Here is a 13,229-nt window from a genome sequence, read left to right on the forward strand (position 1 = left end):
CTCCCGACTGAGCTGCTACTCATTGTTAAGTATTTGCCATATTGTACTTCCACTTCCACTGCTATGAGGGACATGTGGGCAGCATAGCGACAAAGGATGTGAAATCCATTTCTAATCCTTCTGGTCAAGCATGGCATCACTTTCCCTGATGAAGTAATTAAGCTCCCTGGAAATATGATAGACGTCACCTAAGGGTGATGATGTTGGACCAAATTCTCATAATCGTGCATAAGAGACCGTGGCAAGTAGTGCACCATTTCCTTGCAAAAGAAGAGTCAAAAGAACTGTTGATAATTTTATTTTTTTCTTTGAATTTAGCATTGGTGAGATACATATCGTAAAATCCCGGGAATGCAAAATTCTATATCTTCAATGGAACACTCTGCATCAGGTTATTGGGCATAAAGAACTTTGCTCAAACCAAAGATAATAACAGCCATTTGCAATAAGTTCCTATACAGTAGTAGACTACAGCAGACCATACCATGAGTATCAAAAACTTATTCTGAAGCATGAAAACTCCCCCTCTGAGATTTCATTTGTGAATGTCTTTACTTGGATTCCACAAATATGTTATGGTAACAATAGCCCATTTGAATTGATGATAAGACTTTACAAATTCACCATATCTGTTGATGCCAGATGGAAGTTGTGATGATGAGCCGCTGTTTAAGAAAACCACGTTATCATCCTCATTGTTCATCATATCCCTTGATCAAGGGTGTAAGGGTGGACATTGGCCCCAAAAAGCAGACAAGCCTTTACTGCACAACAGAGCCCATTTTTACAGAGAGCTACTATTGGCACATTTTGCTCTGCCTGTCTGTTCATGCGGACACTTGGTGTAGCATAGAGTAGGCATGCCATAATCACTTAGCAGTTACTGATAATAATCAAAGCACAGCATAGGCATGCTGTCATCACTTGGCAAATGCACATTCATATTTATCTTGGGCAAATTTACAGACAGATCTTTTGGCCAACATTAACCAATCTTTGTTTCAACATATTGCATTGCTTTCCCTTTGACATACTCTATTCTCTGCACATCCCCTTGAGATTTCTCATACTCCAGGTATTTCTTGAATAAAAACTGCAGATGCATAATCGCATAGGTTAATTTAACAATATTTTAAACAAAATACTTGCTTCTAACAATCACAAGGCTCCACTCACCTTCATTTTTTTGGGAGGGAGCTCTAAGCACGTGGCTCTTTCAAACAAAGCACGAATTACAGTTGGATCTCCAATCGCCATTTCCTGTCAACAAAACAAAAGCACAAAGCAATGATCAAACAGCAATTACCATTCTTCAGCACCTTGATATGCAATAGCATGTCCTTCACCTTTGATTCTGGTACCTAGCAGACTCTCTAAAACTTTCAAAACTTATTTTAAAGCTCGCAAATGCATGATGTTACAGAGACAAGCCTATATCCCTGTAGCGATTGGGTACATTTGCATGTGCTCAAAAATGTAACACTAAAATGTCACAGTCAGCAATTCAAACAGGTTTTAAAACTGGAAATCTCCCATACAAAGTAGCCATCTCACTGGACCTCCTAATAAAACAACACCCTACACTCTTCTATCAAAATCTGGTTACCTGGTCAAGGTAAACACTCCACAAATCTGTCCTCTTTGGATAATTTCGAAGTATCCCCTCAAACATGCCACGGGCTCTCTCTGCTGAACCAATTTTGAATTCTGAAATGGCAGCTTGAGAAATGAACTTGATATGTTTGTGCCGTGGTAAACTCAACAATGCTCTGTCCAATGCTTTGTGAGTAGCATCAGGCATTCCCCGCTTCAGCAAGTAGACTATCCGCCTAAGCCAGACTTTTGAGGAAGATTTGAATTTCTGAATCATTGTCTTCAAAAGTTCATCTGCCAAATCATGCTGCTCGCTCCTTTCATAAATTCCCAGAAGTGCCAAATAAAGCTTCTTAGGGTCACAGTATTGCAAAGCTCTCTGGAAAACCTGCAATGTTGCTTCCTGCAAATTTTTAATACCATCAACAGGTGTCATGTCAAGAAGGATCACTCACTCGGGCATTTATCCAAAAATAAACCAACCTGTCAGTATGCACCAAATCTAGGACTACGACAATAATCAGAGCAGGGAATAAAAGAAAATGACATAAAGCTCTATGCATTCACTGATTTGATTTGAGGATCCCATTTGTTCTCGACAATTGGAGACCACACCTGCTTCTTTCATACTACACACTTCCCCTTGTATAGTACACTTTCATGCGCATGATTGAGTTCAGGACATTCATACAAGACACATCATTGTAGTGACAGGATGCTTTTTAGGCTTTAGTCCCATATAAGTCGACAGAATGCTTAATGTTATATGGGTGACCACAAAGAGTGTGCTGCACAAATGCCTTGAATGTTTTGATTCACTCTAAATATAGATTTGAGATTAAGCTATATATTCATTGTCCTTCGAGACATTGAAGTCTTGGTGTGAGAACTCTAAGAGAGAAGAACACAAAGAACCATGCCAAGATGTGTAATCAAATGACTCCAGTGTTCAGCTGATGTAAATTTTGCTATTCCCAGAAAGCCTGATGCTCTACGTTTACAAACACGAACCTTAGTGGGACTTCCATAAACATTTTCGAGATTGAGGAATGCAACCCAAACGTTCAGCTTCTCCCCCTCCTCACGGAAATGAATAGTCTGCAAGGCCCTGTGGAGAAAGAAGTTTCTTATTAAACAAAAAACTCAAGCAGATCTTTAATAACCAAGAAAAAGAACATAATTTCTCACCGCTCTGCAATGTTCCGAGCCTTATCAACATCTCCAAGTGATAGCATAAAAGCCATGTATTTTATCCAGATAAAACTGCTATTTGGTGAAGCATGCACTAGCTTTTCAAAATCTTCAGCATTCTCTGGAGCTTCGCTACCTTCTAGCCTCTTTTTCTCCGCTGCTCTTATTGCAGCCTCCCTGGATGATTACGAAACCTTAACACTTTCTCCGTCCCTCTCCCTCCCTCTCCCTCACACACCAACCAAAACAACCAACTACCAAATACGGCCAAGAGTGTAATCACATATTTACCAATTACAAGGGGAGTAACTAGATTCACTACAGCAGATTGTGATGAGTACTTGAGAGAAGTAGATGTTCTGCATCTTTTAAAAGAGCTACTTTTCCCAATGTCGGAAGAGATTGACGAAGTAGACACATCTTGCTTTCTGAATCTAACATGCAGTACCACTAGTGATGTCTCCTAAGTAATAACATGAACCAACATTCAAATCAAAGAAGGCATCTTAAAGTGAGAGTCCCCTAACCCTTTCATTATGTTCTAAGTTGCAAATTGACGGCTTAGTTCATAGAAGATGAAAGCATGATTGAGGCAACAAACAGGTAGACCAAATGCCCAAACTTGAACTTACACCTAGATATTTGGGCACTCATGACCATCCATGGCTAGTGCCAAATGTGAGCTATGACATTAGAAAGACGAAGAAAATGGTTTATTTCCTCAGGTCAATGAAATGTTAGATGTGAGACCAGAAAATGTACATTAAAAGTTTTTTTGTCCAAGGCTAAATCAAACTTTTTTATTGAGACGGAATTTTGAGCAACCATTTGTTGGGGGTAAAGGTGCATGTGTCTACACCACCCGTGTATGCACTACACTTACAATACCCACACACATGTACACGTTATTCTTTATTTTTTCAGTGACTAATGAATAAGGGAAGGCCGGTCACACTATTCATATTGTTGGAGTTCCCACATCTTGAGTCTCTCTCTCTCACTCTCTTGCTCCATCCTTCATAGTTTACACCTCTCGTGCTTCCGCTTCCGCTTGCTCCTGCTTCCACTCAGGCTTCTCCCTTCAATTGGTATCGGAGCTAAGGTCGAGGAGCTTCACCTGCCATTGCTTCAGCCCCAATTCGAATACCTACAACTTGAAGCTTTTATGGCAACCCTTGGTTCATACACCGGAGGTATGCATCAGCTCTATTGAGCCTCCCTCTTCTCCAGACTTGTTCTAGGTTGCCCAAGGACTTCCAAAGGATTGATTGAGCACTAGCAAGTGCTCTAGTGTGGCCATTAACTGCAGCAGACTGATCAGAATGAACAGCCCAGTTTGGGCCTGTTTTTCCAGGCCATCTCCCTAGCATTGACAGCTCCCGATTGACCTCCTGGATACTTGGCAATGCATTGGCCACCCTTCTTGGCATTCTTGGTTCTGCTTGGGCACACTTTAGAGGTGTATATCTTCACCCATTGCTGTGAATATACAGCAAACCTGCTGTATACAGGTCTAGGGTAACATCTCTTCAGTGTTTGGGATCCATTATTGCTCATACACTTCATGTATTTGGTGCTAGGATATTAAAGGATGCTTGGGTGATGTCTTGAGATTTCTGGGCTGTTTTGAGCTGTCACTGCTGTAATACACAGGGCAGTAAGCCATTTATCAAGGAAACTGAATGCTTATTGCTACTTGATGCTATTCGGGTACTCATTGGGATGTATTGATGCTTAGCCTTGAGCTAAATGCTTGGATATGCTCTTGAGAGCTTTTGAGCTTCAATTTTGAACTTGGTAGCATTCATCTTGGCTATGGTTACATGCTTTGGTTGCTAAAGTGGCTCATACAATTACAGCCTTGAAGATTTTATTGGGTTTTATGCTCCTTGCTTATGCTTCATGTAACTTGGATGCTCGGATGTCATGTATATGATCTATTGAACTTGTCTTTCTCAGTTGTCTTTCTCACTTGGATATTTGCATTGAGCTTTGAATTGATATAATTAAGCTTGAGCTTCTTTCATTGAGACAATGGGACTCATTAAGCTATATACATGCTCTCTTGATACTTATTGGATGCAGTTACTCTTTAGTGGCCTGATTTGATTACATGTCTTGGATGCCAGCCCTTATCTCTAACAACATGATGTCAGTGATGTATATATGCTTCTTGGCTATGTATACCTTTTGCTCAATTGGTTGTGTATTTGGCAATTCTCTTCTATTACCCTAGAGACCTACTACATGAATGATGTCTATGCCTACTACATGTATGGTTTATTAACACATTGAGGTTGTGATAGATCTTGGTACCGGTTGTATACATCTTTACTACTAGCTGCTCTTACATATCTCATTTGTTGCACGATATACCTAGCAATGGGGGCTTGGATTCTCTTGATCGATTGCCCACAATTGATCTTGGATTCATTGCTACATTTATTACAGCAATGCTGTAATTGTAGGTTTATACATTCTTTATGAGAGCTCATGCTTTGATTTGATAGTTCATTATTGACACTTAGTGGATAGTTCTCCACTTTGGTGTTTTCTTCCGTTTAGACCTTGTCTTCGCTATGATTTGGGGCTGTTTTGCAATCATTTACAGCAGCATGTCTTCTTGTAATGTGCTTTTATTTGCTGACATGATGGGTTGTGGATCAAATAACAATGCTATCTTCGACATTGACAAATTGGATGGCACTAACTACAACTACTCGAAGGCACAGATATGGCAAGTTTTGGTGCAGAGATTGCAGATTAAGCCGTCATGACATGAGCGTGTAAAGCCTGAAGGCTTTGATGAGGAGGATTGGGATGATTTGGATGACTTATGTAAGTCTACAATCATTTTGTCACTCTCTAAGCAAGTATTCTACAATGTTGTCTCGAAAGGACAGACTACATAGTAGTTATGGGAGCAGATCCATAACATTTATGATAAGCAAAGCACTGCCTCTCAGATGTATTGGCTGAAGCCACCCATGGATCTTCATATGAAGGAGGAGACTTCCATGTCTGCCCACTTAAATGAGTTTCATTCTATTTTTAAGCATTTGTCATCGCAAAGAAGTGACTTTAAAGAGAGTCTTCCACCATTTTTCTTACTAGTTGCATTGCTTGAATCATGGGAAACATTTGATACTCCTATGTGTGCAAATATGCTTGCAAATGGGCTGAAATTGCAAGATATAAAGGGTGCATTATCAAATAAAGAAGTTAACAAAAAGAATGTTGATGCTTCCTGTAGCTCTCATGCTTTGACAATCAGAGGCAATAAGGATACTAAAAGCAGTAATGACCACCATGGGAGAGACTCTCAGAAGTCTTGTTTCCACTCATGTGACAGTCTTCCAGTGAGTCACATGGCTAGAAGTCTGCATTGACTTGTCATTTTTGTGGGAAGCTAGGTCATGTTCGGCCATAGTGCCATGAAACACATGATGGGGGTCAACTAGACAAGAAGCTACAACCTATGCAATCCTTTCTTGTACTTGTCCCTAGTAGGATTGCAATCTTCCTAACTGTCTTACCCTTCAAAAAGGCTTCAGCTAACTAGGTTTACCATCTTATGATTAAAGATCATCATTGGCTGGTGAATAAAGCCAATGCTACTTGGGGTATACATTAATCGAAGGTCTCGTGAAAGATGGCTGTAATGGAGGGCTAGCGAAATAAGACACCTTCTAAATGCAAGGTTATGGTTTCATTTTTTCAGATTTTGGGATTGTTGGCATAATTGGATCATGAAGAAAGCTTTCCTCTTTGATTCAGTTGCATGTGTTCAAGGGCATGTTGCTAGAATCAAGGGCCTCCTGCATTGGTAATTAGATCTTATACGGTATGCTAATCTTCTCCCTTGGAAGGATTTAGTTCCTTTGCACATGGCAATCTTCTTTGCTTGTCGTGACTTTGTATCTTCTTCTACATGATGGCCTAGATCCATCTTCCACCTTGTAAACTTGAATACTATACTTTTTTCATAATTAATACAATTACCTATTATGAAAAAAAAAGGGAGAACTCTTACAAGTACACCAACTAAAAGAAATAGATTGATTAATGATAAGTGAGATGAAAGTACAACTGATAGGGCTTGAATATATAGGCTAAGATATGTACCTAGTACTTGGACCCTTATTTAATGCTAAGTGATCTAAATGGTGTACACACCTAAACACGTACTTTTACACACAATAATGTGTGTGTACACACGAAGGTAGAAAATAACTAACACCGCTACCATCCATTCCTTTTCCAATCGCTCTCTAGACTTTAGAGCACCCCAATCCTCTCTTGCCTCTACAATATCTTCCTCATGCCATTGCACCACCTCTATCTCTATCGGAACATCGTTTAAGTCATAGAGAACATGAAAGCATTATACACCAAACCACATCGAGATGTAGACCAGCGAACCCCAAAACTTGCTCATGAATCAACAAATGCAAGTTTTGGCATGAAGCACCACCAAACCCCTACTCAAGTATTTTTGACATGAGGCAACATGAGAAAATATCATTGAGTCTCCCATCCACATTTGTTACATTTCTTGCCCATTTTGGACTGGATTTTATGTTGCTGCCATGGCCTTTTTAAATGAGTTTTCCTTTATTTCCTTTCCTTCCAATTCACAAAGGAGTTATGTTTTAGGGGGGATTGTAACCGTTTTATGCATGACCTCTAAGTGAGTCTGTAATCTATACCCCCATATTCAACCTTTGGTCATCTGTCTGATGCCTCTAATCCACATTGGCTTTTGATCAACCTTTGATCTATGCACACGTATCTTTAAATCATGTCATAGTTCAAGTCCCTAAGCTCGTCAGTAGACTATGTCATCACCATCCTCATATAACATCTGTCTCACTAATGTATCTCCTTTCTAGAATCATTGTACAAGATTAGATACTATCTCTCTGAGATAAGACCTTCCCATTTTCTTTTCTCTATGTTTCATATCATGGGTTCAACCATCCATGACTTGAAGGGGATTTGTTAGTTATATTTATCCCCGTATGTGACCACACATTAGTGTAAAAGTATGTGTTTAGATGTAAATAACTTTTGCACCACTTTAGCATTGAATATGGGTCAAACGGTTAGATACACACCTTAGCCTATATATTGACGTTCTATCAATTGTACTTTCATATCAATCAATCAATCATTTTTCATCCTACTTCACCTTGTGTACTTGCAAGAGTCCTCTCTCTCTCTCTCTCTCTCTCTCTCTCTCTCTCTCTCTCTCTCTTTAAGACCATATTATTGTGCCGCTCTTTAAGAGTGGAGACCCCGCGCTACCTAGTAACTACCGAACTATCATGATTGGACACATGCTGGCCAAGATATATGGCTCTATCGTGGAACAAGCGTTGAGTGAATGGGCCGAGATGCATGGCCTGAGGTCAAAAGGCCAGGCTGGCTTCAGGAGGGGACATACAACTCTAGACCATATCTTTACGTTGAGGGCAATCATTGAAGAAGGCAAGGCATTCAAGAAAAAGATCTATTGCTGTTTTGTGGACTTTCGCAAGGCCTTTGACACAGTGCCACGTGCTAGACTCATGAAAAGAATGCAAAACATTGATGTGCCCGTAGAGATACAGTGGAGTATCTATGCCCTATATGAGACAGTGACAGGCAGAGTACGAACACCTGAGGAGTGCTGATACCATTACTGCTTTATGCCGATGATATTGTACTTATATCTGACTCACCTGAGGGACTAAATAGACACTTGGATGCATTATCAGCTTTTTGCAGAGATAGAGATCTTAAGGTGAACCTTGGGAAAACTAAAGTTATGGTATTTAACACTTCAGCTGCTTGGGTGACAAGAGCTGAGCACCAGTTTACTTTTGACGGAGAGCCAGTGGAGATGGTTAGGCAGTATGTTTATTTGGGGGTCACATTGAAGGGACCACAGTTCTCTTGGAGAGAGACATCAGAGGCTCGTTTGGCAAAAGCATATGCAGCCTTAGGGGCATTGGAGAGGCAATGTGCTCACATACAATTTCATGAGCCGCGCACCAAACTGTGGCTTTTTCACACCTTGGTTACACCCACACTCCTATATGGGGCAGCTATTTGGGGTCCGAGTCTGTTTCACACGAGGAGACAGCCTTTGGGAGACCAGGATGGACCAGAGAAGGAATACTATGATGGATGGGAGCATATGGAAAGACCACTGGTCATGATGATCTCACGCATGATACGAGCGAAGAGCTCGACCCCACATGAGATTATCAGAGCTAAGTTGGGGGCATCACCCATGGTGGCTGAGGCCTTGGTTCAGGCAGTGACTTTCATACATAGACTATGGGAGCTCCCCCAAGATAGATACCCACGGCTAGCCCTGGCCTCTTCTAGACAACTAGCAGCAGACGGTGACAGACACTGTTGGTATGCTCAGATGAGCACATGGATGCGTCTACATGGTCTGCAGATTGACAGACTACCCCCCTTTGACTATAGCCTGGATTGCCCTACACTTGACCTAAGCCGATCAGAGCTAAACCATGTGATCAGAGCAGACATACTGAAGTTAGATACGGAGAAGACCTGGATCCGACCCCCCTCGCCCCATGGCACGAGGATGGCACACTACCAGACCCACTTCCTCCAGGTATCTGAGGATGGTTTCATCACCCGACCCAATTACATGGACACACAGCTGCCTCATGGACTACGCACAGCTATTGGTCAGATCCGCACCTCATCCCACCATCTGAGGATTGAGACAGGCAGATGGGAGGGTATACAGACAGAAGAACGCATATGCCCACTATGCGACAGAGAACCAGAGACAGAGGAACACTACATCTGCCGATGCACTGTATATTACGACATACGAGGTAGATACCACTGTCTGTTTCGAGAGGGTTTTGGACCCCTGAGACGGATCATGCAGTATGAGGATCAGAGATGCTTGGGATTTTTCCTCTTGGAGCTCCAGAGGCGCAGAGCAACAATTCTACGGAGTAGGAGGCCCCCACAGCTCGGCTCATATAGACAGAGAGCAGTCACTGACTTTTTCATGGATATACGACAGAGTATGGCAGATACCACTACTACTGCCACACAGCCTACAGGAATACATCATCATTGGACCTCATCTTCTGTAGGTGTCCCTTTGGATAGAGCAGTGGCACTTAGCCGGTCTAGGCGCCCACGTCCACCCGGACGAAGGCCTAGACATCCACACCACAGACAAATTAAAGCCATCATTGAGCGCCACAGGAGACAGATGCCAAGACGCCTTAGCTATGCAGAGATACACTTCCCTAGAGAACAGACATATCATTGATGGAGAGTTTTCCTTTCTCTACTCTCACTTTCAGATCACTGACATGTTTCCCTTTATGGGACACTATTTCATTTCATTTCATTTCCTTTTCAGTCTTATAGGCATGTTCTTCATCTTTCTTCTCGTTCTAGATGAGAAACACACCATCATCATTGTATGTACTGTTTTGGTCTCATAGGCCACATTGGCCTTTTAGAGACGTTAATATACTCTCTCTCTCTCTCTCTCTCTCTCTCTCTCTCTCTCTCTCTCTCTGGAGTTCCATCTATCATAGCCTCATAGTACGGGGGAGTTTTGGAAATGAGAGAAGCGGAAATGGGAAAAACCGGAGTTTCGGAGTTTCGGCCAAATTATGGAAATGGGAAAACGGCGTTCCGGATTGTACACTAAAATAAATACATTATTATGTGAATATGTAAATATATCAATGCCTACAACAACATGTACCCAAATTTCATACAAAACTTTGAGTCTTCATATCATATGATTGAAATCATGATTAATTACACATGTCGCAACTCACGAGTGAAGATTGAAGAGTCAAGACTCAATTTTCAAAACTTAAGGCAACAAAATGAATTATAATTTATGACTCATGAATCATCTATGATCTAAAGAGCAGTGAAGACTGACATCAAGAACAATGGAGACTAACATCAAGAACAATGGAACAAGAATCAGGATGCATAATAAGTGAAATCAAGATACAATGATACATGTAACTACGTCATGATTACCCTTTAGGTAATGGAAAGAAGAAGAAGAAGAAAAAGAAAAAGAAGAAGAAGAAGAAGGAGGAGAGGAGAGCAAGAAGTAGAAAAGAAAGAAAAAGAAGAGAAAAAGGAGGCGGCAGCGGCGGCGGCGGGAGCTGGTGGACTGTCCCAAAACGGACCGCAGGATGCCTTGCCGTTTCCGTTTCAGTCCGAAATGGCCGATACGTTTTGGCAACCCCGAACGCCGTTTCGGGGTTCTATGCATCACCTGCTAGTATCACTTGCAAAGCTCCATACCCAACATCTTGGCCTCAACAGGCATTAACCTAGTTGCTTCATGCAAGGCATAGGTAGCAATAATGTCCACATGTTGGTCTTCAAAGATGGAAAGACATTTTTTAGGGTGGCCACAATTGAACATAAATATCCATAACCAAACTAGGGGATGTTCAATAATGTTCTTTTCTTTCTTTCTTTTTGGGGTGGGGGGCATCCCTAGTAGACAATCATGAGTGCAGTACCTAAGTAAAGGTTTATTCTCTATTTACCAAAATCTTAAGTTTAGTCTTATTCTCTATTTACCAAACCGGTTACTCCACACACTCAATGTATAGTTTTCTCTTCATAGAAGAGCACTCGTTTGACCGAAACACTCTCAATTTTTAATATATGCTTGAACTGGGCATGGATACTACACACATGCACCATAACCGAGCAGAAAGGTACACAAAACTTGTAGAACCCAAGGGAGCCCAGGAAAATAGGCACTAATATATGCCATCAGCCCCCTAGTGACATCACTCGATAAAGGTGCAATGTACTAGCATAGCCAACAGTCAATGATTTAACACAAGAGCAAGAAAAGTGAAACAGAAGTATAAAAATTTTCCATAGAGGAGACTGACATCTGCAAAGGTAGCTAAAATCAGTAAACAAGACGAATTTGTTGATTTTCATGCAAATAACCGCGTAAATTATTTCGTCTTACAGATAGTTCAAAAAATCTGTTTTGTTTCCCCTAAACGGGGAATGATCGAAAACCAGACCAGTGAGACAGGCCATACATTTTGTCTTATTTAGAGTTTTGAAATATAAAAGGGGCTGAAAAGTTTTACAAGTATCAAAGAAAAGGTCACTATGCGTAAAAGTCATCAATCCATTTATGCACTATTTGGAGAAGAGCTACAGCTGGAAGATTAGCTTCAAGAAGAACCAATGCATTTAGTTCAGTGTTCTGGTGGCATTGAAAACATTTCTTGTGTCAGGATTCAGGAATTGCTTCTCAACCTTGTTCATATACGAAATTCATATGTACAGCAAAGCAGACTATAGGTTCAAAGAAACATCTTTTATGTGAGAAATTTGGAAGTTGCTTATCAGACCTTATTCATGATCTCAAATTGGTTCTTACAGCAGAACACCAACATCCCATAAGTTCAAGCAAACTTCAACACTTCGAAAAGAATTTATTAGCACAAACTACAACTGCAATTCAACAGGCTTACCTGTCTTCCTTCAATCTCTTCTTTGCTCTTTTGTTTGGTTTATTTGAGATCTCACCAGTTGAATGGGCACTGATGTCTTCTTTCTTAACATCATTGTCTTCCCCAAGCCCGTCGTCACTATCTAAAACTACATCCAAGGGAGGTGCCAACATATCTATTGTTCCATACTGAGGCACACACTCCTCCTCGAACTGTAATATAGATTCCCCAACTGTTCTCTCTTGGATGCTCCCAACAAGATCCTCCGCCTCAAATATATGAGGATGTGTACCTGCTCCCTCTTCAGATACTTCAGAAGTGTCTTGATTGCTGCCATGGTCTGGAATTTCCACACCTTTAAAGTAGGCTTCCTTCATTCCTAGATATACCCGATTCTTCTCATCATCAATCTGATCAAGCCAGCAGTTAGTCCTCTCTCTCTCTCTCTCTCTCTCTCTCTCTCTCTCTCTCTCTCGCGCGCGCGCGCACACAAAAAGAAAGGTGTGTAAGTCCATTCCCTTGATCTATATTGGAGATCCCAAAATCGCGATCAAATGAAAGCATCTAGTATTATGATATACAACAATGCAAGAAAAGATAAAGGCAATGAACAAAACTAGATTCTTGCAAGGAACCAATATATGGATGGCAAATGAGCTCACACCCACCCAACTCATGAACCGGAAAAAAAGAATTGGCCAAAGTACATGAAGCTTGAAGATAGTGAAAATGGGTGGTCTACAAAAAGGTAGAGCGATCATTGCAAAGTTCAACACATCCAAAGCAAAAAGGAAGTGACCATCTAAAATATGTAGATGGATCTTTTGATATATTGCACTCCTATCCTATAAGGATAGGTTGATCTTAGAGGGCGTTACTTTTCCTTCTTTAGTTTTCTAGTTGACTATGCCTTTTGGCACTCGAAGTGGAATGTAC

At 41.1% G+C, this 13,229-nt stretch overlaps 1 protein-coding gene across 1 annotated transcript in view; it reads right to left on the minus strand.

The window, feature by feature from the left end:
- Positions 1-310: 310 nt before the first annotated feature.
- The window catches only part of LOC148041276 (RIBOSOMAL RNA PROCESSING 5), an 84,134-nt gene continuing 71,215 nt past the window's right edge, over positions 311-13,229 (minus strand). The window contains exons 34-39 of the mRNA XM_087678811.1: positions 12,315-12,703; positions 2,782-2,961; positions 2,605-2,701; positions 1,607-1,996; positions 1,177-1,260; positions 311-1,093 (exon numbers count right to left, since the gene is read on the minus strand). Of these exons, the coding sequence (XP_087534937.1) occupies positions 986-1,093; positions 1,177-1,260; positions 1,607-1,996; positions 2,605-2,701; positions 2,782-2,961; positions 12,315-12,703 (1,248 nt within the window). The 3' untranslated portion in view covers positions 311-985. The remainder of the gene's footprint in view (positions 1,094-1,176; positions 1,261-1,606; positions 1,997-2,604; positions 2,702-2,781; positions 2,962-12,314; positions 12,704-13,229) is intronic.

The sequence above is a fragment of the Lygodium microphyllum genome, chromosome 1, assembly GCF_053477565.2.
Source record: "Lygodium microphyllum isolate KBCC chromosome 1, Lygodium_microphyllum_v1.1.10, whole genome shotgun sequence".
NCBI lineage: Eukaryota > Viridiplantae > Streptophyta > Polypodiopsida > Schizaeales > Lygodiaceae > Lygodium > Lygodium microphyllum.